We start from the raw sequence: 23,326 nt of genomic DNA on the forward strand, positions 1-23,326 counted from the left end.
AACCTCTGCCTTCCTGGGTTCCAGCGATTATCCTGCCTCAGCCTCCCAAGTAGCTGGGATTACAGGCACCCACCACCACACCCAGCTAATTTTTTTTTTCTTTTTTTTTTTTTGTATTTTTACAAAAAAACACAAAACCTCCTGACCTCGTGATCCGCCCACCGGGGCCTCACAAAATGCTAGGATTACAGATATAAGCCAACATGCCTGACTTCCTAAGGGTCACTCTGTCAGCATAGTTTAGTGGTCAGCCATGACTGGTCAGAAGTTAAACTTAAGAACTTTAAGCCAGTAAGGCATTCACACTTTGCCAATGGAACTGTGTGTGGGTTAGGAAAAACACATACAAAGATCAGGCAGTTTATAAGTCTGATTTGGCTTTTACTTCCTACTGGGCTTTCTCATGTCTTCCCTGCACAAGAACTAGGCCTAACCAGGGATGATTAAGGATGATGAGTTGATAGATGGGCTCCTTTCTGACTTCCCTTGAGCCTGCACACAGCCTTGCCCATGTGCACAGCCTTCCAGACTACTCAACCAGAGATGATGAGTTGATAGATGGGCTCCACTCTGATTGCCCTTTAGCCTGCACACAGCCTTGCCCATGTACACAGCCTTCCAGACCACCAGGAACACATATGAGCTTATCAAGATCCACTGTGCCTATCTCATTCTCTGGATCTCCCTTCTTAAATTCCTAGCTGGTTTGCTGGTCTGTTGCTTGCCACAACTAGCACTGCAGCCTCAGACTAACTCAGAAGTTGTCTTCCCTGATTTCTTGCCATTAAGATCACTGCTGTTTTTACTGAAACCCCTGGGTATGCACTGTATTCCCAATCAAGTCAGGCCCCACTGACAGCAGAGCTGCTTGTTTCCACAGACTAGCCCGCTCAGGCAGAGCCACTACACAGATGAAACAGTAGGGGTGGGGATGGGGTGATGGAAGCAGCCCCAGAATAAAACATCACAGACGCCTAGTGTTAATAACCAAGGTGCCATAGTTTTTCTTTAATAAATGCTTCTCAATTTTTTGCATACCAGTGGTTGATTTCCAGAGTCTAGAAATGGTTGATTTTCACCATTTTGTCCAGTTTTGTCATTGCTTTTTGGGAAGAGGATTTGCCAAGCTCCTTACTCCTCCACTCCAGAAGTCCTGATATCCACCCCGCCCATCCCCAGCACACTCTTAAGTTTATTTTAGGCTGATAATACTACCAACTATTTATCCAAAATTGGCTTCATCTTAATTGAAAATCTACTCTTTCTCCAAGAGCTATTAATGGCTCTATCAGCATCTTGAAAGCATTAGGGGGCCTTGGAGGGAACCATCTTGCTGAATATAAACCACATGTTTCCTCCCCACCCCTACCCCAGACTCTAGGCCGCACTTAAATGGAGGCATCTACCTGTAGATGCCTCCACACTGCCTCAAGGTACTGGGGGTGGGGAGGACAGGGCTTTTCTGGCTCTCTTCTGTGATGGATGAAGTGTTAAGAAAACAGGTTTCTTAAGCTCAAAGTTGCCTCATGTGATTTCTGATACCCAACAATGTAGTTGAAACCACATTGTTATCCAAGCCTCCCGACTTCCTCCACCCAGCATTTATTACCAAAAACCTCCACAGGACCCTGAAAAACCTCAGAATTTCACATGACAAACTATTCACACGCCAGTAAAGCCCTTCAGGGCCAGAGTGTCATGTGGGTAATTGGCAAGAACTTCTTTAAAAGGGATTCCATTCAATAATGTGCCTTAAAAAAAAAAAAAAAAAAAAAACAGCTAAACCTAAAGCTGAGCATCAAGTAATTACACTCTCAATCTTTCCAATTGCACAGTGTTTTGACAATGTCACAAATTACAACCAACTGCTGCTAAAGCATATTTTATTGGTGGTTTTCTGGACCCCAGTAAAGGTGCTGGCCATAGAGTGAAAAGGGGGAAAAAATTTCATATTTTTTCTGTGGAACAAATGTAAGCAGAGTATATAGACAAAATCTAGATGGCAACCATTGAAACATGTATTTAATAACCTTGGTCTTTGGTTTCTTTTTGGGTGGTGGAGGAGGAAGAGAATCAATGTATGGTCATAAAACACGAAAGTTGTTATGGAAAAGACTTACTAAAGCAGCAAATTTTCACAAGGCACAAACAAGTCACCCAAGGGGTGATATACCAAGAGATAAGGGTGTGACCCCTCACAAATGCATGGGGTTATTAAGGACAGATCCAACCACATGGTAAGTGGCATGGGCCTTCTCAATCCTCACTTCTGCTCCTGGCCAGGACCCATAGGGTAATAGCCTGGATGGGGATTTGTGTAGATGTTCCAACCTCTGTCACCTGGAGCCCTTGTAAACAATGGTTCAGAACCATTCACTCACTGATTCCCTCACTTGACACAACACTCTTGTAAACAATGGTTCAGAACCATTCATCCATTGATTCCCTCACTTGACACAACACCCTTGTAAACAATGGTTCAGAACCAACCATCCATTGATTCCCTCACTTGACACACTTTGTTGTGTCACTCCCTGTGTTAGATGATGGGAATACAGATGTTGGGCATTCAAGGCAGTTTGGGAAGCCCTTCTATCACAGGTGAGTGACAGAACAAATAAACCACTTCAACTAATAGAATGTAAGTATGTGCTATAGTCTGAATGTGCCCCAAAATTCATGTGCTGAAACTCAATCCCCAATATTGTGGTATTGGGAGGTGAGGCCTTTTGGGAAATGATTGCATCATGAGGGCTTCACCTTCATGGACAGATTAGCACTGCTATACAATGGCTAGAGGGAGCCAGCTGAGGCCCTTTTTTCCTTCTGGCTTTCACCACATGAGGACACAGCAACAACGCACCATCTTGGAAGCAGAGAACAGACCGTCACCGGACACCAAACCTGTCAGCACTTTGATCTTGAACTTCCCAGCCTCCAGAACTGTGAGAAATAAATGTCTTATTTATAAATTATTCAGTCTCAAGTATTTTTGTTATAGCAGCACAAATGAACTAAGAAAGTAGTATTCAAAAAAAAAAAACCTCGTAAGACACACATGTTGCAAACTGGTACCTATAGGTTCATCTAACTGTAAATATGTTTCCTTTAGCTACATACTGATTTGTTTTAAAATCGGAATTGCAGAGGAAAATATGAAATCCAACCTCAAATGCACATGTTCCAAGAACAAAAACCCTGTCCATCTATGCATGCCTGGTTCTGAGCAGTCCAGTTGAGACTTGACTGTTGTTCATTTATCAACTCTGTTTAAGTAGGCAAGCAGTTAACAGGTACCAGAAGTTTAAGGAAAGTGAGAAAGAAAATAGGATTTTCTCAATTTTAACTTTGTCAGTAGGGAAGTCAGCCATTATATTAGTCAGTTCTTGCACTGCTATAAAGAAATGCCTGAGATTGGGTAATTTATAAAGAAAAGCAGTTGAACTGGCTCATGGTTCTACAGGATGTACGGGAAGCATGGTAGCTTCTTTTCCTGGGGAAGCCTCAGGGAGTTTTACTCATGGTGGAAGGCAAAGCATGAGAAGACGTCTCACACGGCAGGAGCAGGACAGAGAGAGTGAGTCGGGTGGTGGGGAGGTGCCACACGCTTTTAAACAATCTCAGAACTCACTCACTATACAGTACTAAGGGGGTAGGGGGGTGCTAAACCATTAGAAATCACCCCCATTATACAATCACCTCTCACCAGGCCCCACCTCCAACACTGAGGATTACAATTTGACATGAGATTTCATGGGGGCAGAGACCCAAACCCTGTCAGCCATGATTCAGTTTAAGCTGTGGAATACTCACTCTTCTGTAGTTTGAAGAGGACAGCCTGAGATGTAGCTGTATGGACAAAGGGAGAGACAGGGGAAACTGGCAGTGAAAGAGATTAAAGAAAGAGTACTGGTGGGGTATGGTGGTGTGCGTGCATGCATGTGTTTGTGTGTGTGTGTGTGCTGAGTGGTAAGTAGTTTGCTGGGGATAAGTAGGGAGGACTTCTCTTTAAATACTACAGGTAGACCTCCTCCATCCTTGCCAATCCCCAAGACAAGCAAGGAGCATTTTTCACTCGCAGACCTCTCCCTGCACCTAGGGAAAGGTGGAAGACAAGGAACTGAACTGACAGGCAGGAGCTCTGAAGAGTCTCTCCCTATACTAAGATTCATAAACCAACAGAGCACACAAAGACAGTGTAGAGGAGAGGTGAGTCCGCCATTGGATATGCCCTATCAGAGTCCCTTATTGCCTCCACCAACAGTGGAAAGCGCTTACTGCAGTTTCATTCCTCTATCCCACTTGCTCAATGTCTGTGGTGCCTTATTTCTGGTCTTCTTGTAAACACTGGATTAAAAGGGAGAAGAGCCGGGCGCGGTGGCTCAAGCCTGTAATCCCAGCGCTTTGGGAGGCCGAGACGGGTGGATCACGAGGTGAGGAGATCGAGACCATCCTGGCTAACACGGTGAAACCCCGTCTCTACTAAAAAACACAAAAAACTAGCCAGGCGAGGTGGCGGGCGCCTGTAGTCCCAGCTACTTGGGAGGCTGAGACGGGAGAATGGCGTAAACCCGGGAGGCGGAGCTTGCAGTGAGCTTAGATCTGGCCACTGCACTCCAGCCTGGGCGACAGAACGAGACTCTGTCTTAAAAAAAAAAAAAGGGGAGAAGAATGCATTCAGTAGAGGCAAAAGTGCCCCCCAACACCCTGCCCATGGTCATACACCTGGTTGTATGGACTCCTTTGTAAAGCACCTGTGTAGTGCCTGCTGTGAGAGGGTAACTAGCAAAGAAAAAGACAAACAGATCCCTGCCCCTTGGAGCTTACAGCCTGGCCATTAAAGGAAGCATTAAAAGTACACAATGAATGACAAGACAGGGGAGTGTGAGGCACCCATATAGCATCCCGTCTGACATAGGGAAGGGCTCAGAATGTGATCTTTCAGCGGCCAGCTGAAAGGGTAAGTGCTCCATCAAGGAAGCAGAAGGATTCTTTTTTTTTTTTTTTTTTTTTTTTTTTTTTTTTTTTTTTTTTTGAGACGGAGTCTCGCTCTGGTCGCCGGGGCGGGAGTGCAGTGGCCCGGATCTTCAGTCTCACTGCCAGCTTCCGCCTCCCGGGTTACGCCATTCTCCTGGGCCTCAGCCTCCCGAATTAGTCGCGGATACAGGCGCCCGGGGCCACCTCGGCCTGCCTATTTTTGTTATTTTTTAGTAGAGGACGGGGGTTTCACCGTGGTTATGGTCTCGATCTCCTGACCTCGTGATCCGCCCGAAGCAGAAGGATTCTATGTAGAAGACATCACATGTGCTAAACAAATGCCCTGAAGCAGAAAGGAAATGTAGGAAGGGACCTGAAAGAAGGCCCTGAGGCTGGAGCAGATGGGCTAAGACACCAGCACCTCCAAAGCATCAGAGGAGGTAGTCAAGGTTTGGGTTTTTATCGTAATCGGATCATATGATTTGATAAAATAATGATTTTATCAAATGATTATCTGAGGAGTTTCATACACAGGACAGGTCAGATGGCCATGTTTAGAAGACTGCTCTGCTCCCTTTCTGTGGAAAATGGGTAAGAGCTGACAAGACTGGATATATGCTCAAGTGTGTGCCCAGGTATAGACATGGAGAAAACAGGATTAGGGCTTTGCCAGGAGGAAGCAGCAAAAGGGCTGAAGAGAGAGGGAGTCCCGGCTATCAGTAGCAGATGGGCTCCAAAGATAGGCCATGGAGTAGACTCCGTGGGGAGGGACAGACACAGGAGGGGCTGGTGGTAAGAGGGAGGGTTGAGATGTCAATGGACTGGAGGTCCCAACAGGGCCAAGGACTAGCGTGGTGGGAGGAGATAAGAGGACAAGCCCAGAGGACAGGATGCCAATGTGCACAAAGGCTTCAGAAGTGGGGCCATTTCGGGGTATGATAACATTCAGAATATTAATCAGTTTTTGTACTGCTGACGAAAGGTGGCTTAACCAAAAGTAGCCATGGGTGAGTGTTGGAGGAGGAAGCTGAAGAAAATAAAAGGGCAGAGCTCAGATTGCTGAAGAGGCCCATGCCAATCCAGTCCTCAGTTCCTGGAAGAATCAGAGAAACTCAACTAGGCACAGGGTCCTCCAGGATGACAGAATTAGAGGCCCTTCTAGGAGCTCACATCCTTCCAACCTCCCTACCTCCACCACCATCTTCACCCTAAATGCTTGGCTTGACTAAAGAAAAGTGGCCCTCTCTCTTCACAGCATTTAGAGGTCTGTGAACTGTTTAGCATGTCCTCCCCTAGGGCAAAGGTGGGTATCATAAGCATGAGTTATTGATGACAAACCTGGTCTCCAGTCTCATGGTCTCAGTCTTTGCAGCTGAGCTCCATAGAGTGGCTGTCTGCTAGCACAACACATATGACCACATATCTTGTTTCTCCGCTAGGCCAGAAAGTCAAGGGCAGGTATTATGCTTCCTTCAGTTTCTAGGACCACACCTCGTAGGTAATATCAATAGATACTCAATAAAGAAAGAAGCAATCCTGTTTATATAAAGTTCAAAACTGGCAAAACTAATTTAAGGTAGAGTATTAAAGGTTAAAATAATGGTTACATTCTCGTTGGGGAGGGTGACAGAAATGGGGTAGTAATGTTATATTTCTTGATCTGGGTACTATTTACATGGATTTGTTCAGTGCAAATTTATTGATCTGTATAATTATAAATTGTATACTTTTCCATATGTATGTTACATTTTGATACATTTTTTTAAACACATGAATGAATCAATCACTTAATCAGTGGTAGAAACTAACTTAGCTTGAACTTGAAATGCTTCCCCCAATAAAGGATTCAAACTGCAAGCTAAGGCAGGGGTTGGCAGATATTCTGTATAAGAGCCAGGTATTAAGTGTCTTATGCCTCACAGAATGTGGTGTCTCTGTCAACAACTACTCAACTTTGCTACTATAGTGCAAAAAGTAGCCATTGATACTGTGTAAGTGAATGAATATGGCTGTGTTCCAATAGAACACCAACACTGAATTTTGAATTTTATATCATTTTCACAGTCCTCAAATGATAGCCTTTTGATTTGTTTTTCAATTATCAAAAAAAAAAAAAATGTTTAACCTTTCTTAGCTCTCCAGCTATACAAAAACAGGCTGCTGGCCAGATCTGGTCCGTAGGAAGTAGTCTGCCAACTCTTGCACTAAGTGACTTTGCACATTAAACACGTTTCCTGGCCCACACACAGGCTCAGCCTGTCTTTCCCCCAATCTGCCCCTCTATGCTCTCCCACCTTTATAAGTAGGCAAACACTCCATCTTGTTGCTATATGGATATTTACTGTCCCGAGGTTTGATGGGGTCCACTCGACAGACAGGGTAGGGATTGTAATCTTTCTTATACGTCGTGAGCAAATCCATATTCTCTTCACTTGGGACGAACTTGTCATACTGGTGGGCCTTCACTGGTGCCACTTTGTGAGGCCCAAAATCTCTCCTGTAAGGAAGCAAGTGCATGCTGTTGGGGTCCTTGGCTTGCAATAAGGCTTATGCTTTCTGCTCAACCCAACTCTATAAACATTTGCTGAGAAGTCATGTCCTACTCTACCTGCCTTCCCCGCTCCCCTGAACTGTTTCTCCTCTATTTCCCACTTTTGGGAAGGGTACCATCAATTATTTCTCACCCCACTCAGACACCTGTACACATCTTTGACCTCCTTTCCTCATGGCCCCAGAGCCTATCATTCACCAATGCCCCTCCATCCCATTGGTTTTTCTTTCCCCTTGGTCCAGACCCTGACCATTTCTCACTTGGATCAGGTAACAGCCTGCCACCTGAGCTTCCTCCTTCATCCCTACCATTTCTATTCAATCCCCATAATGTGGCCAGAATAAACTCTCTAGATGGAAATCAGATGGCTTTCCCCAGTTTAAAACTTTTCCAGGTAAAATTCAACTTCCTAGCATAATTTATAAGCCTTTCTGGACCTGGCTCCTGCCTTACTCACCCTTGTCTCTCACTATCCCCACCCCACCTGAGCACCCTGCACTCCAACCACAATGTCACTACTTCTACTCCTGCGCTCTCCACCTTCCTTCCACCCAACCCCTTCATTGTGGAGCTAACTTCCTTTCAGGTACCTCCGCCACCTTCTCTGTGTTCCCAAAATCTTCTCCTGCTAATGTTTATCTCCTTCTTCTGCTTAGCCTACAGAAAACCCAGAAGAGGAAAATAGTGAAATAATTGGAGACCCTAAGTCCTTCATTTCTCTGCTATCTGGTGTCAGCACCCCCATTATTTCAGGGAGTACCAAAACAACAGGATCGAAAAAGTATAATGGTCTTCGCTAAACAGGAAGCAGTCCCTCCCCAAAGTATCCCAGATAAAAAGGCCCAGATGCTCACTGCAATGCCCACTAGGAACCGCCCTAAGGAGCCAGTGCTTAGCTTGGACTTGTGTTGCCCTCCAGGGCACTCGCAACTTCCCACCTCTCAATGCTAACATTTCCCTCTGAAGGGTGTCTGCTTCACACAACGAACTGTTTTTGCCTGGAACCCATTTATTCAACTGGACAAAGGGAAGTTAGATTTTTCCCTGATGGTGCTTGCCAGAACAGCCCTATCAAGGGAAGGGGAAGGTTTCCGGACAGGAAAACATTAGGCCCAAACACCAATAAAACCCACTTCCCGGCCAAAATCTGGAGCAGCATTACTGAGCCATGCTTGACTAGCAAAGGTAACACGCTCCACTGTAACCTGTCTTGCGTGAATTATACACATGATTGTCAGTAAACCCGAACCGGGTCCTGAAAATGCTTGGTGGGATGGGAGGAGGAAGTTAGGAAGCAGGAGAATTAGTCTCTCTAGGGCTCTAAGGAGGAAATGGGAGATGCTTCAGTTGAACTCCCCTAACACCCTCTGGGTAGATTTAAAAATATATCTTAGCAGCAGTTATAGGACGTTCAGCCTGGGCTCCCTTCCTAGGGGCCCCGCTGTTAGCCTGACGTGTCTGGAAGCTGACTGTGTATATCGGGGCTTATGGAGGGAATGGACTGAACAAGAAGCCAAGGGTCAGCTCCTACTTCTACTGTTCTCAATGAACAAGTACTACATCCTGGTGTCTACTCAGCACTAAACCAATTGTAACAGGGAACTAAGAGGGTAAGTCCTTAGGCTACAAAGACAAATGGAAATGCCCAGAAAACTCCATCTGAAAACCAGCTGAGTGGAAAGGGACTCTTGGTCAGAGAGTGCACATTCTAAAGGGAGTGCTCCCAAGGGAAGTTGAGCTCTCCTCACTCCCAGAAGAGATGGACAGATTTCAAGGCAGCCTGAGACCACACATTCCTAAACCCTTATAAAAGCCTGTGTTCAGTGATGGCTACCTAAGCCTGCACCCTATTCATTTCCAGGGAGTATCAGGAGGTACCAAGGGCAAGCAATGAGGAACAAAGCTGGGTGCCTATGAGTGCCTGAGCTGCTGCGCTGAGCCCACCCAACCTCAAAGCACCTAGGAATGCTTTCCAGTTGTGAGCCTGCCACTCTCGGGGACCCTGCACACAGAGTCCATGGCAGCCTCTTCTTCAGTTACTCTGACCAAGAGGACCAGCTTCCTCTCAGGGATGCCGCAAAAACCTCCCTTCAAAGGCTGCTAGCCTCTTGAAAACTAAAGCACATTTACTGCCCATCTCCCACGGCTTCTACTGGAAAAGAGCAGACAAAAGCCCACAACCAAATTCACCAGTTCACAGACCATTCTGAAATTGGTTTCCCAAAGACAAAAGCCAATCGTCTTTTCCAGTAGAAAATTTAAGTACATTTGTAAGTCTTCCTCTATGGTTTAATTTATTGATCAGCTATAACTAAGGCAAATGACTATGGGGGTGGGGGTGGGGGGAGGCAGTATCTACTTCTTAAGAGAAGAAAAATTTTAAAGTTTGACTTTTTTATAACCTACCTAAACATAGTTACTGTGGCTTAGGAGTGAATTTAATCAGAATTTATGTGTTTCCTCATTATGTTTTTATGTTGAGAACATTCACTGAAACCTGTCATTAACCCAACATAACTGCATGTCCCCAATCACACATAATCTTATAGCCTTTAAATTCACGTAAAAGAAAAGTCTATATTTTAGTCTTCCCAGAATTGCTCAAATTAACTAGCTTTTCTTTTTAAGAACACTGGATCTCCCCTCTCTTTCTGTGGTACATTTCCCAGTCTCTGTGCACATGTGACGTGAACCAAGAAAAAGAAACTGGTGAGAGAAGTAAGTTTCTTTTCGGTAAGTAGCTATAAAAGTTATAGAGTAGGGAAGGCCAAGAGTTAAACTCAGAGTTAAGTGAAAGGCTGGAGTGGTCCTGCTGGGGAAGTCATAACAACTTGACTTCAAATCATTTGGCAAAGCTGAAGAAAGGTGTTTGACAAGACTCTGACAAAAGGAAAGAGGAAATAACCTAACAGTGAGCCAGGGTCCCGAGCCTGGTAGTGGGAAATGAAGATTTCACCATGACAAAAGGGCCATGCATCACATATTTTAAACCTGTTTTTAATGCTTATTTATGCAAACTTCAAGATTTGTTAGTGTGTCCAAGTAATCAATTATATTAAAATAGAATCCATCTTAAAAGGAGTTCCTCCTCTTGGCCAAAGCCAACCTCTCTCACCCCTGCCCTCTTTCTCGGGAACCTCTTCTATAGACCATCTCCTAGGCCATGCTTTTCTCTCTTCCTCCCTACTGCCTCCTTTCTCCACTGAGTGTTATCTCCCATCTTTAAAGGTAAAGAGTAAAATAAGACACAATCCTCACTGGGCTCCATTCTCCTCCGGTTTTCCCTTCTTTCTTCCAGAAAGTGTTGTCTACAAGTACAGACTTGCCTTCCTCTCCTCATGTCTCACCCATCAAATCTGATTCCCCTCACTCCTGGATACTCCAAGCATCACTTGTTTTCCAGACCCAACCGCTGCTTCTCATCCTTATCCCACTGTGCTTGTTCAAAGCGTCCATCCTCTCACTCAATTTTTCAGTTCTCTCTCCCTTGACTTCTGTGATACCACTCCTCATGATCTTTTCTCCATCTCCTCTATGGGGTTCTGCTCTTTGTCAGTTGATTTGACTTTGTTACTTCTACAGGTAATTCTCAAACTTCCCAATGTCAAAAGGCACCCTTCTAGAGAAACTATTCTCCCATCCTAGGCAGCTTGGGGAGTCCATCCCAATGTGCTGTAAAAGATCCTTGGCTGAATCACAGGGCTTGATTCATGCCCCTGGTCCTTATGGGACACAGAGTCTGCCTTACCTTCACTATAACAGATGGGATTCCAAGCCCATGCACTCCAGCATCCAAGTTACATAGCACCTGTCTTCTCCTCTGCCCTCTGAGCCCCTCAACTCCCACTAAGGCTGAGGCGAATATCTGTCACCACTTCATATAAACTCCAGACAAACTATTTCAAAAGACTTTAAAGTTCTAAAAAGGTGGATTCTGGGGAGAGCCAACAGGTGGAAGCAGAAAATGGCACTGTTTGAGGCTTCATTGCTTAATTTTCCATTAACTATTTAAGATTCAAAGCTTCTAGCCTGAAGGTCAGCTCCACTCTGTGTCAGGCAGGGCAACTAAAAGGCAGATCTTTATTGATTATCTTTTCTTGACTACAAAAACCAAAGGGCTGGCCAGGCACGGTGGCTCATGCCTGTAATCCCAGCACTTTGGGAGGCCGAGGCAGGCGGATCACCTGAGGTCAGGAGTATAAGACCAGCCTGACCAACATGAAGAAACCCCATCTCTACTAAAAATACAAAATTAGCCAGACGTGGTGGCACATGCCTATAATTCCAGCTACTTAAGTGGCTGAGGCAGGAGAATCGCTTGAAGCCAGGAGGCGAAGGTTGCGGTGAGCCGAGATGGTGCCACTGCATTCCAGCCTGGGCAACAAGAGTGAAAATCCGTCTTACAAAAAAAAAAAAAAAAAAGAGGACCAAGTTTGAGGCAACCACAGATGCTGGAAAATGAGGAAAGAAACCTGGAAATGAGAGAGCCAAAGACAGGAAGCCCTAAATTCTGTACATAAACTGGGCCCAAATCTCTGCATGACCTCACATATATGGGGTAGATTTCAAGCCAAAGAACTGAAGTGAGATTTGAGCTGCCAGCCAAGACACAGAATTTGTATTGTAAATCAAATCAGGTTACCTGCCTACCAAAGATAAAAACACTTTTTAGAGCAACGCAAACAAGTATCTAAGGTGTCCACAGCGCAACAACATTCTCACTGTACAAAAATCAACCCAAAATCTGACCCATGCTCAAAAAAAAAAAGATAATTATGGAGACCAACTCCAAGCAGATCAGACATTGGAATTAGCAGACACGGGTTTTAAAGTAGCTTTTTAAACCATGCTCAATAAGGAAAGCAAAGTAAGGCCATAATGAATTAAAAGATAGGAAATAAGGTAAAATAAATAGAAACTAGATTAAAAAAGTATCAAATGCAAATTCTAAAACTGCAAAATATGTGAAGTAGAACATTCATTGGATGGGCTTAAATCATAAAATGGAGATAAGGGAGAAAAAGTTGGTGAAGTTTAAACTAGATTAATAGAAACTATCCAATCTGAAGAACAGAGGAGGGGAAGAAAAGACTGGGGGAAAGAAATGAATAGATTATCCGTGAAAGAAAAATTACTTGAAGAAATAACGGCCAAAATGTCTACAAATTTAATCAGAAATACAGTATAGACAATTCAAAGGCTCTGAAATTGCCCAAGCAAGTCCAGTGCCGAGAACTCTATCTGCACTGTGTTCACACTAATTCTCAGGCCCAGGCTATGGAGGCTAAGTATATGCCCAGTGGTACAGCTCTGAATAGGAGAGTCAAGTATCTATTTGAACAAAAATATATATATATATACAAAATTCAATGGGTAGTGCAAGACTCAAGCCTGGTACTAACTCTCTTGTTTCTTTCCTGACCTTTGGAGAGGATACCAAATGCCCTTTCTCTCTTAGCTCTTCCCTCCCTTACTCTCCTTGGTTTACCAAGCAGTCTTGTCAATAAGTGATAGAGATGATGTTACCAATTCCCTGCCCTCTGCCTTTCAGCCACACCCATCGAGTCTGAACTCAATTCTATCTCCTCACTCTGTGCCTCCATTCCACTCTACCCATGGTCCCACTCCCTTTAGGATAAAGGTCCAACACCATTGAAGACTCATCTCTTTCTTCCGATGCTGTTCATTTTGCCCATCTTTAGGGAACTGGCTTAGCTAACAGAATGTCTCAAATTGGGGTCCCAGTGTTTTACATGTCACCATGCTGATGGGGAAATGAGGCTTGAAGTGCAAACCTCTTATTCATAAATTGATCTCAGGTCTATCTGAACTAAAGGCAGATTCTACACCAGAGAATTACCAAGGGCTGCAAGAAAGCGTTTCACATTAAAAATGCCTGGAAATCACAAGCATTCCCCTCATGGCACCTGCTGTAAATCCCCAAGATTTATAGCCAGTAAGAGTTGTGTGCAGCTGTAATCATGCCTCACGCTGAGATGATAACCTTTCCAGAAACCAGGTGTTTTTTTGTGTGTGTGTCTGGACTTAATCACCAAACTCAGCAAAGTCCTGGACCACGTAACTTTTTCGTTCAGCAGGTGGGAGCCTCACGTCCAACCTCAGAAACTAAGCAAGGTCAATGTTTAGATAAAGAAGTGGGTGGGATGTTCCAGTAATAAGAGTCCTAAGAGCAGAGGGGTGACGACAATCCGTGCAGACACAGGGGTGTGCAGACACGGGGCTGACGCATCCCTTCCCCTGTAAGCCTTCAGGGAAACACCAGATGGTAGCTTCCCTACATTTCCTGACAGTGGCATAATTTTGTTCTCAATCTACGAAAAATAGTGCCCGTCATGGCAGGCACAGGGTTGAGAAATAATGAAATTGTGGTAGAAAAGAGAACACAGATGTCTTCTACTCATTTTCCCCTTACTTCTCTTTTTAGGGTAGGAAATAAAAGAGATTCATATCTGCTCTTTTTCCTCCCTGTGTATAACCTTGATCCTACACTTTTTCTTTTTAAGGCCCTTACGTTCATTAACAGCTTATTTTGGAAATTCTTGCACAGTCTGCTTTCCTCTACTTTAGCCACACTTGACGTACATGATATTTATTGTTACTCTGGCTCTGGGAGAGGCAGAGGGGACTTCTGGGTGATATGTTTATTGTTGTAAGTGACACAAGGCAAAGATAATGTAGGACAGGTCAGAGGGTAAGTTTTTGTTTAGCGAAGCACCATCAGGAGGAGGGAGGCTATCTGGAGTTGCATCTGGGGGCCTCAGAGCTAGATGTTGGGGCAGGGCTCCCACCCTAGACCAAGGGTTTGTCCTCATTATCCTAAGCTTTGGGCAGCTAACAAAGCAACCGGCACCAACCAACCTTCAAATCATCCCTGTCTATACTTTCAGAATAGGAAATATATCAATGTCTGAAGCCAACGAGACATCTCACAAAGTGTTCTTCATTTCCTGCAAACTGGATATAAAGAGATAAAAAGACCCACCCCTGGAGATCGAACAAGATATTTGCAAGCCACCCCTCAGTACTACTCTTATCCTTTCCTACTGATTACATGTCCCTTATACAGGTGCCTAGGACTCTTACTTGGTGTTGACCAGGGCTTCCTAAAACAAAAGCAATGCTCAGAAATGGTTCACACTTCTTATTAGGGTCTTCAGACTCTCAGAGACAAAGAATACTGTTTTCCTGGCAAAATGAAGCCCAAACTTTAGTGTTCATATTGTTTAATAAATCATAGGTTGAAAAAACAGCTGCATAAACTACAATGTTTTAATACATCAGGACCCAGAAACACTCTGTTTAAACCAAATCATTTAAGATGATTTGGAACACTCGGTTTAACCAGAGTGTTCCAAAACAGAAACACTGTTTAAACCAAATCATTTAAGATAAATGGTTAGAATAAACATAATCATCTGGCCTTAGCAATACAGCAAAACCTTGTCTCTACAAAAAGTTTAAGAATTAGTTGGGCATAGTGGCCCATGCCTGTAGTCCCAGTTACTAGGAGACTGAGCGGGGAGGATCACTTGAGCCCAGAAATTCAAGGCTGCACTGAGTGATGCACACCATTGTACTCCAGCCATGGCTACAGAAGGAAACCTTGTTTTAAAAAAATATTTTTAAAAAGTGGCCTGGTTCAACTCAAGGATCAGACAAGGCCCTCAACTCACTCTCATTCTCAAGCCCCTATCCAGTGGTTTCCACTAAGCTCAGGAATCCTTTGGCTTCATTTCTCCCATTGTGGGTGCTCCTACCCCATTACCCAGACATGGACTTCCTGTGGATTTAGAAGATGGCAGTGTTGTGTAGAGAAGAGTACCTCCAACTCACAGTCTCAAGAGATATTTCCAGTCCTATTCTGGAACAAACCTGAAGGCAGAATGAATTAGAATGGTTCTGCTTCACCTAAACCATCTGGGACCTTTACTAGCACAAAATTATGAAGCAAAAGGGGAACAATAGGAAGAAAAGTCACCAGGTCTGAGGCACTGATGTGCAAGCACTGTGCTGGAACAGTCAACATTCACCATCATCTCCACCTCACAGCAACCCTGCCCTTTACGGGGATGAGGAACAGGGAAGGCAGAGAACACATCAGTCTTTCAGGGCTCAGCTGAGGACAAAACTATACAATCTGAGACTGCCCAACTGCACTCAAAGATGTTTCTGCTCTACTAGATCACCAGTCACAGGTCACTCACTGAGTTGTCCACAGCAGAACCTGCAAGAGCCTTGCCCGTAGAACAACCCTGAACTGATAACTTTTCTGCACCCCCTCAGTACAAACACCTCTGCAACACTAATAGACTGAACTGTGTGACTTAGCCTCCACACAGAACTAGAGCTAAACAATCTTAGTTTGGGAGTCAAGAATAATTTACAAGAAAAACATTATTTGTTCATATTTCTTGAAGAACATTCAGGAGAACCCCAATTCAAAATTTACAGAATAATCTTAAGGGGAAAAAAAAAAGCTTACTTTTTCTCTATTGCCAAGTTCTCTTTCACCACCACCACCACCACCACCTGCCACCTACCCAAGCTGGCCTGGAGCTTTTCATGTAACAAAGCCCAAAACTTGCTTTTCAGTAACATCCCCCACTCTTTCCATCCCTTAAATATTTTTCTTAACCTCCAATCCTTTATTATATAAATTAATCCAGCCTTTCCCCACCCTTTACTTCAGCAAGCAAGAATCCTTTCTCTTTAACAGAAAATTTGGAAAAAACTGAGAAGGCTCATAAATGCAGGATTTTCTCTCAGAGATATAGTACATTAAGGCATTAATATTATATGTTGATACCGCATATTAATACATTAGCACAACACATTAATATTATACGTTAGCACTGCATGTTACTACATTAGTGTTGTATGTACCCATATACATTAATACTGTTTGCCCTCACCTTGATGTAGTCAGGCCTTCCATTGGTATAGACCCTTTCTGGTACTCCCGCCTTGGCTTGAAGGACTCTCTGGGCAGGTAAGAGTGATAGAAAGGGTAGTTCTCGGTATATTCGGAGAGAAGACATGGTTTCTCTGTTTTATCATAAATCTTGGTAGGGAGATGTGGACAGTGATGCCGCCTATAAAAGACACAGAGTTAGGTTGATTACCTTCTTGGGAGAAATAAATTCAATTTGCTAAGAGTACTTCTGCCAAATGTGACTCAGACTGCAAAATCTTATGACTGCCAATACTGAAGACCAGAATTCAACCCTTACTTTTTTTCCACTAAACTATGTGAAGTGGCCAGAATATAAAGGTGGTCTGTAACTACAATAGGTTAATAAAAATTCCTTGGATCACAGAATTACACACAAGCTGTTACAGATGCCACATTGCTTGTGTAAGCATGGAAATAATTCCATACTATAACAGAGAAACAGCTGTGTCCCCAAGCTCTCCGAGTGCCACCCAGCTGCCTCAGGTCCTCCCCTGAGGTCTCCCAACAGCCCAGGAATTCAGGGCTTACTACTGACCTAACAGGGTGCCCTAAGGCTCTCCAATAGGGCCAGCCAGTGTCTTTTCTAACTGGTTGACTCCTGAGTCAACTCAGAATATCATCAGTGTACACAAATGACATCATTCAAAGCAAAACCACCTTAGTTCTGAGTCCACCAAACACCACTGACTATGTGAAACCACTTTCACATCGAAAGTCTCCTTCATTCATTCTTTCAGGTCTCACCTCAGTTATTACAGCCTTAGAAAGACTTTCCCCAATCATCTTATACCCAGGAACCACCCCACTGTTGCATCCCGTCTCCCCACCAATCTTCCCTGCATGTGCACATATTTTCTCCCATCACCCTGCGTGTGCCTGTCCCATCACTTACAGCTACCTGTGATTGGCATGTCTGTTGGCGAGTTTGTTTATTGTCTCATCTGTCACGCTCAGGGCCTTTATCAGCCTTGTTCACTGCTACACTGTACGTGTACATTGTACATTTTTCAACCTTGTCCACTGTTCATTTTACATGATGTACATCTCTATGTATTATATCCTGAATTTTTCATTCAGTAAATGTTTACTGTATACTAGCACATTCAGTAAATATTTATTGAATGAAAGACTGCATGTATAAGTGAATGATTAAATAAACTTTATGCCTAGGGATGAAATGAACAAATGATAAATAGATAGTATTTAGCAGTTATAATTTATAGTGAGTTTTTCCATTTTACATGCTTGATAGTAAATGAAGCTTACTTACTTACTTACCACTTACAGCTGGACTGAGGCAGCTGTTAAAACTGTCAAAAACTAAGTGAAGGCAGTTTATCAATTTTGTATATGCCCACATACAATCTTCACAATCCAGCTGGGATCCCTCTCATCATCAGGCACCAGCACATCAGCAAAAACTCCATGCTGGTGTTTTCCAACTTGGTTCCTTCAGGAATGGCATAGAATTGTTTTCCCATTTTCACACTGGACTGATTTTTAATCACAGAAACTAAAATGCAATACTTTGGGGCAGTACATGGGGGAAGGGAGATAAAATCAGAGAAAGAAACCAAGGACTCCTCACTGTTCTAATGTAAAGCTATTTTCCAGGCAACAGCTGGCATGCTGCTCCTGTTAGTAAGTTCAACCTTTTATATAAATATTACTGCCACCACTGTGGTTACTATGTACCTCTCTTCAATCTACTCCCCAGAGAAAAATCATCAACACCTGTACTGTTCATATGGCTAGAATTGCATATTAACAAGTACCATTAGAGATATCCCTACTTATTTTCTTCTCACCTATAGATTTGTTATCAGAAATGCCTTAAGATGGCATGAAATTGTCTCACTTACTTTTTATTTGTATTGTAAAAGCAGTATTGATTCATGGTAAATATTTTAGATATTCCTCATCATCGACAAGGAAAATCTTTCACAAATATGCCGTCCTTATAGTATGAATATCTAAATTTCACAATGTTAAATACAATAGATAAAAGTTTGGTTTTTCTTTTTCAGAATGCACATTCTTGGCATTTAATGTACAAAGCTATGTATTTCTATGTCATACACTTTTAATAAAATATCTCCTAATTGTTGGCACATAATTGAGTGCTTTAAAGTGTCTTTTGTACATTCAAGAGATAAATTGTTCTGTGTGCATAGTAAACAAACAACCCATCTCCCACAGTAGATACATGTTAAGTATTATTGCCATTTCTGTGCTCACAATCAGTCCAACTATCTGAGATTTCAATTTGAGCCAGCCAGTACCCTATCTTTTTAGGATTCCTACAAACCTCAAATCAAAAGCCAAGAAGCACTGGCTACCAAAAATACCTCTGCATGTATATTTTATTCACCCACACTCTAAAAGAAAAGTCAAGATTTTATTCAGGATAACTTAGTTTCAGGCACTTACAATAAAACAAGCTCCACAGGCAGAGTGATATTTTCCCTTTTCAGTGCCCCTGTTTTTTAAACTGGTAAAACTACTTTCATGTAACCCCCTTTCCATATTGTTACTTTTAAAAAATGTAACACACTATAAGGATTTATTCCAAAAGAAAAATACATTTAATGGCAAAATACTGCAATATGATCGGCATCATGAAAGGTGATTTCAGTAGAGCAACAAGCTTCTACCCAGACATTGATGTTCCATTAAATGGAACTATATCAACATATTTATAGAGCAGACTTTGCCTTATTGCTGGTTAACTGAAACCTTGTCTCACTTTGAAATATCAAAACCTCTTATGCAAAAATAAATGTTTCATTGCCTGAGTGTGCTCATGGAGTCATCTCCTTTCCCTACCTGCACCATGAATGCCCTGAATACCCCTCTCAAGATACCCAGCACCATGTCTTCTCACTGGTGATCTACCCAACCCTCATTAACCAGGAATCCCTCAAGGATAAAGATCAAGTCTGACATCTTTTTGTTTTGGAAGCTAGCCAATATTATATATGTGTTCAATAGATGGATGAACAGTGTATAAGAGGATGATCTGCTGAAAGAAAGATATCTAGAAGTTATCAAGAAACAGAAAATAATTCATTCTAACATTAGTAGAGTCAAAAAGGTAAAGACAGATTTCTCAATGTTTAAGAACTAATTAGTATCTAAAGAAAGTTTGTAGAATTGCCCTGACTAGGGTGTTTAAAATGAAGCTTGGAAGCCGTGATCCAAAGAACTGAAACTTCTTCAAGCTCTGTGATACTTGTGTCATTTCAAGAGCTCCCCTCACCACCTTGCTCAGGTACACACGCAAACAAACCCAGATGGAGCCATGGGCCAGGAAGGAAAAGGGAGAGAGGAGGTTTATTTAGCCTGCCAGAACAGAACTCTCTAAAGTCTTTCCACTCCAGAATTCACAATTCCCAGGGGTCAAAGGACATAACATTGACTTTCTGATACTTGGAAAAGAAAGTAGTAGAGACCTTACGATGGAACCCAGAAATAATGAACAATACTTGATTCTGCGCACTGGCTCCAAGCTAGAATCATAGAATTGTTTTTTGTTGTTGTTGTTGTTTTGGTTTTTTTGTTTTGTTTTGTTTTTTCTGACAAGGTCTCACTCTGTCATCCAGGCTGGAGTGCAGTGGTGCCATCACAGCTCACTGCAGCCTCAACCTCCTAGGATCAAGCAATCCTCCCACCTCAGCCTCCCAAGTAGCTGGGACCACAGACATGCAAAACCATGCCTGGGTAATTTTTGTATTTTCTGTCGAGATGGGGTTTCACCATGCTTCCCAAGCTGGTTTTGAACTCCTGAGCTCAAGCAATCCACCTATCTCAGCCACACAAAGTGCTGGGATCACAAGCATGAGCCACCACACCCAGCCTAGAATCACAGAATTTTAAATTGAAAGGGGGCATAGGGAGTATCTGTTCTAGTATCTCCATTATGTTATGTAGATGAAAAATCTGAAGTTCAGAATGGTGTACACGAACCAATCATAGATATAGGATAGGTGTCTATCACTTCCAAATGACCAGGTACACTTCCTGACATACAACGAGCTCAAGTCATCTATGACTCTCAGGCAATCCTAGAATGGATAACAGAACTTTAAGAATGTAACAACTGGGCCGGGGGCGGTGGCTCAAGCCTGTAATCCCAGCACTTTGGGAAGGCCGAGGACGGGTGGATTATCGACGGTCAGGAGATCGAGACCACCTGGGCTTAACACAGTGAAACCCCGTCTCTACGTAAAAAATACCAAAAACGTGCCGGCGAGGTGGCGGGCACTGTAGTCCCAGCTACCTTGGTAGGTGAGGCAGGAGAATGTGTGAACCTGGGAGGTGGAGCTTGCAGTGAGCTGAGATCTGGCCACTGCACTCCAGCCGCTGGGGTGAACAGAGCGAGACTCCGTCTCAAAAAAAAAAAAACAAAAAAAAAAAAAGAATGTAACAACCTGCCTGGTTACACTGGTAAGAAAAAAAAAGTTTTTTTTAAAAAAAAAAAAGAAGAAGAGGTTCCTCTAGAATAACATCATCGAATGGAAATACAATGCAAGCCATGTCATATATGTCATTTTTAATTTTCTATTATAGTAGCCATATTAGAAGGGTAAAAAAAGCCAGGCATAGTGGCACCTGCCTATCGTCCCAGCTGCTCAGCAGGCTGAGGAGGGTGGATCACTTGAGTTCAGGAGTTTAAGGCTACAGTGTGCTATGACTGTGACTGAGAATAGCCACTGCACTCCAGCCTGGGAGACGTAATATCTCCAAAAAAAACTAAAACTTTTAAAAAAGGTAAAAAAGAAGCAAGTGAATTTAATGTATTAATGTTTCATTTAACCCAATATACCTAAAATATCACTTCAACATCCATTTAAAAATTATTAATGAGATATTTTACTTTCTTACTATACTTCAAAATCCAGTATCTTGTACATTTCTTTCAGTTCAGACCAGACATATTCCAAATGGTCAACACATATAACAGATAGGTGCAAATGCAACCAACTAGCAGTCGCTGCCTGAGCACTACGCTGGAAAGATTAAGAGGCTACCACCAAGTTCAGTGAAAAAGACTACCTTGATCAATTAAGCCATGCCTGCCAAAACCCTGCATTAGGATAGGGGGTGGGGTGAAAATCTGCGCAGGAAGGGAAACGAAGAGAAGAGAATTCTGATGGAAATGTCCACAGGCTGTTGAACATGATGACTTGTAGAATCACACGTTTAGAAGACATCTGGAACAACAATGAAGCCATAAAAATATGAATGGGAAAGTGCAGATCTAAAATTCAAAGGTACAGACAAAAGAACTGTAAGCACTTGGGTACTGGAAGTTTTCTCTAAAAGTGTAGGAAAGATAAAGACACTAAAAAATATTTTTTGTTGACTAATTCAATATCAGTCTCTTTCTTAAACTCTCTCTGACCTGTCTTCATATGACATAATCATAGGCATTAAAACAAATAAAAAATAAAGCAGTTTTTCTTACTTCCATAATTCATCTCGATCTATAGCACCAAATTTCAATTTTATGCACTTGGAACACTAGCTGCAGCTGCTCACTTTCCTGCCACTCTCACTTTTCTCTGTCTTCCAGGCCCATCTTCAATGCTACCACTACCACCCCTGACTCCCCACAAAGCTGCTGAAGATCCCATGACACAGTTACTGGCTGTGACTCTTCTGCTCAGAGTGTACATGGGATTATGCCCCCACCTCTTCTTCTACTGCACAGCCTTGCATGATCCTCTATTTTTAAACTTTTGTGTGTGTGTGTGTGTCTTTTAGAGACAGGGACTGACTTTGTCACCGGGAGTGGAGTATAGTGGCACAATCATAGCTCAGTGAAGCCTCAAAATTCCTGGGCTTAAGCAATCCTCCCACCTCAGCCTCCCAAGTAGCTGGGACTACAGGCATGCACCACTGTCCAACTTGGCTAATTTTTTTATTTTTTGTAGAGATGGGGTTTTGCCATATTGCCCAGGCTGGTCTCAAACTCCTGGGCTCAAACAATCCTCCTGCCTCGGCCTCCCAAAGTGCTGGGATTATGGGTGTAAGCACATGACCAGTCTCAACTTCCATGTTAAGAATTTTCTTGGTTGCAAACAAAGCTATTCATCAAAACAAACGCACGACCATTCCCCCTGCCACCAACTGGAAGCTTGAACAGTAGCTGGTATAACATGACTTTGGGCTTTTCAAACATATGAACTTTCAGTAGTTTTTTAGAATCTAATCTATAAAAAGGGCAGCATCTCGTAGGATACTCATGACTTGTCTTGCCTTCACTAGTCTTCTGGATCCCCTCCTGAGCCTAGCCTGATGTGGGCAGTGAAGAGGGTTCTCCTTCACTCAAGGAGGCAGGGTACATTGTGGAAAGGGGCTCAGAGGCAGGAAGATCTGGTTCACAATCCTAGCTCTGCTACTCACTACTTGCGTAACACTGAGAAAGCCACTTAACTCCTCTGAACTTCAATCTTCTCCTCTTTAATCTGCAGATAACAATTTCTACTTATGTGGATTAAATCAGGTACTGGAGTTCAAATGCCTAGCCCTGTCCAAAGCAAGCATGCTGTAATTAATAGGCTAATTTATGGAACAATTACCATGCACCACACAGGCTAAGAGTTTTGTATACTATTGCATCTAATCTTCACAGCAATGCAATGGGCAAGGCACTATCATCACCATTTTACAAATAAGAAAACCAGTGCTAAGAAGATGTTATCCTGCTTAAGGCCACATAACCAGAAGGTGATGAAGCCATGACTGGACGCCCAGGTCAGCCTGATTTCAAAGCCTATGCTTTTAAATCACAGCCGTACATAACATGGCTTGATGGAATG

General features: G+C 43.0%; 1 protein-coding gene across 4 annotated transcripts in view; it reads right to left on the reverse strand.

Annotated features, from left to right (window-relative positions):
* SAXO1 (stabilizer of axonemal microtubules 1) overlaps positions 1-23,326 on the reverse strand; it is a 132,488-nt gene that overhangs the window by 6,768 nt on the left and 102,394 nt on the right. For 2 of the 4 annotated variants that reach the window (XM_017890104.1, XM_017890103.1), the window contains exons 2-3: positions 16,462-16,641; positions 7,272-7,474 (exon numbers count right to left, since the gene is read on the reverse strand). In XM_017890104.1, coding sequence (XP_017745593.1) covers positions 7,272-7,474; positions 16,462-16,484 — 226 coding nt within the window. In that variant the 5' untranslated portion in view covers positions 16,485-16,641. Of the gene's footprint in view, positions 1-7,271; positions 7,475-16,461; positions 16,642-17,780; positions 17,852-23,326 lie in introns of those variants that run through there. The other 2 variants (XM_017890105.1, XM_017890106.1) reach the window with 2 other exon arrangements.

This window comes from Rhinopithecus bieti, unplaced genomic scaffold (assembly GCF_001698545.2).
Source record: "Rhinopithecus bieti isolate Rb0 unplaced genomic scaffold, ASM169854v2 scaffold_17667, whole genome shotgun sequence".
Taxonomy (NCBI): Eukaryota; Metazoa; Chordata; class Mammalia; order Primates; family Cercopithecidae; genus Rhinopithecus; species Rhinopithecus bieti.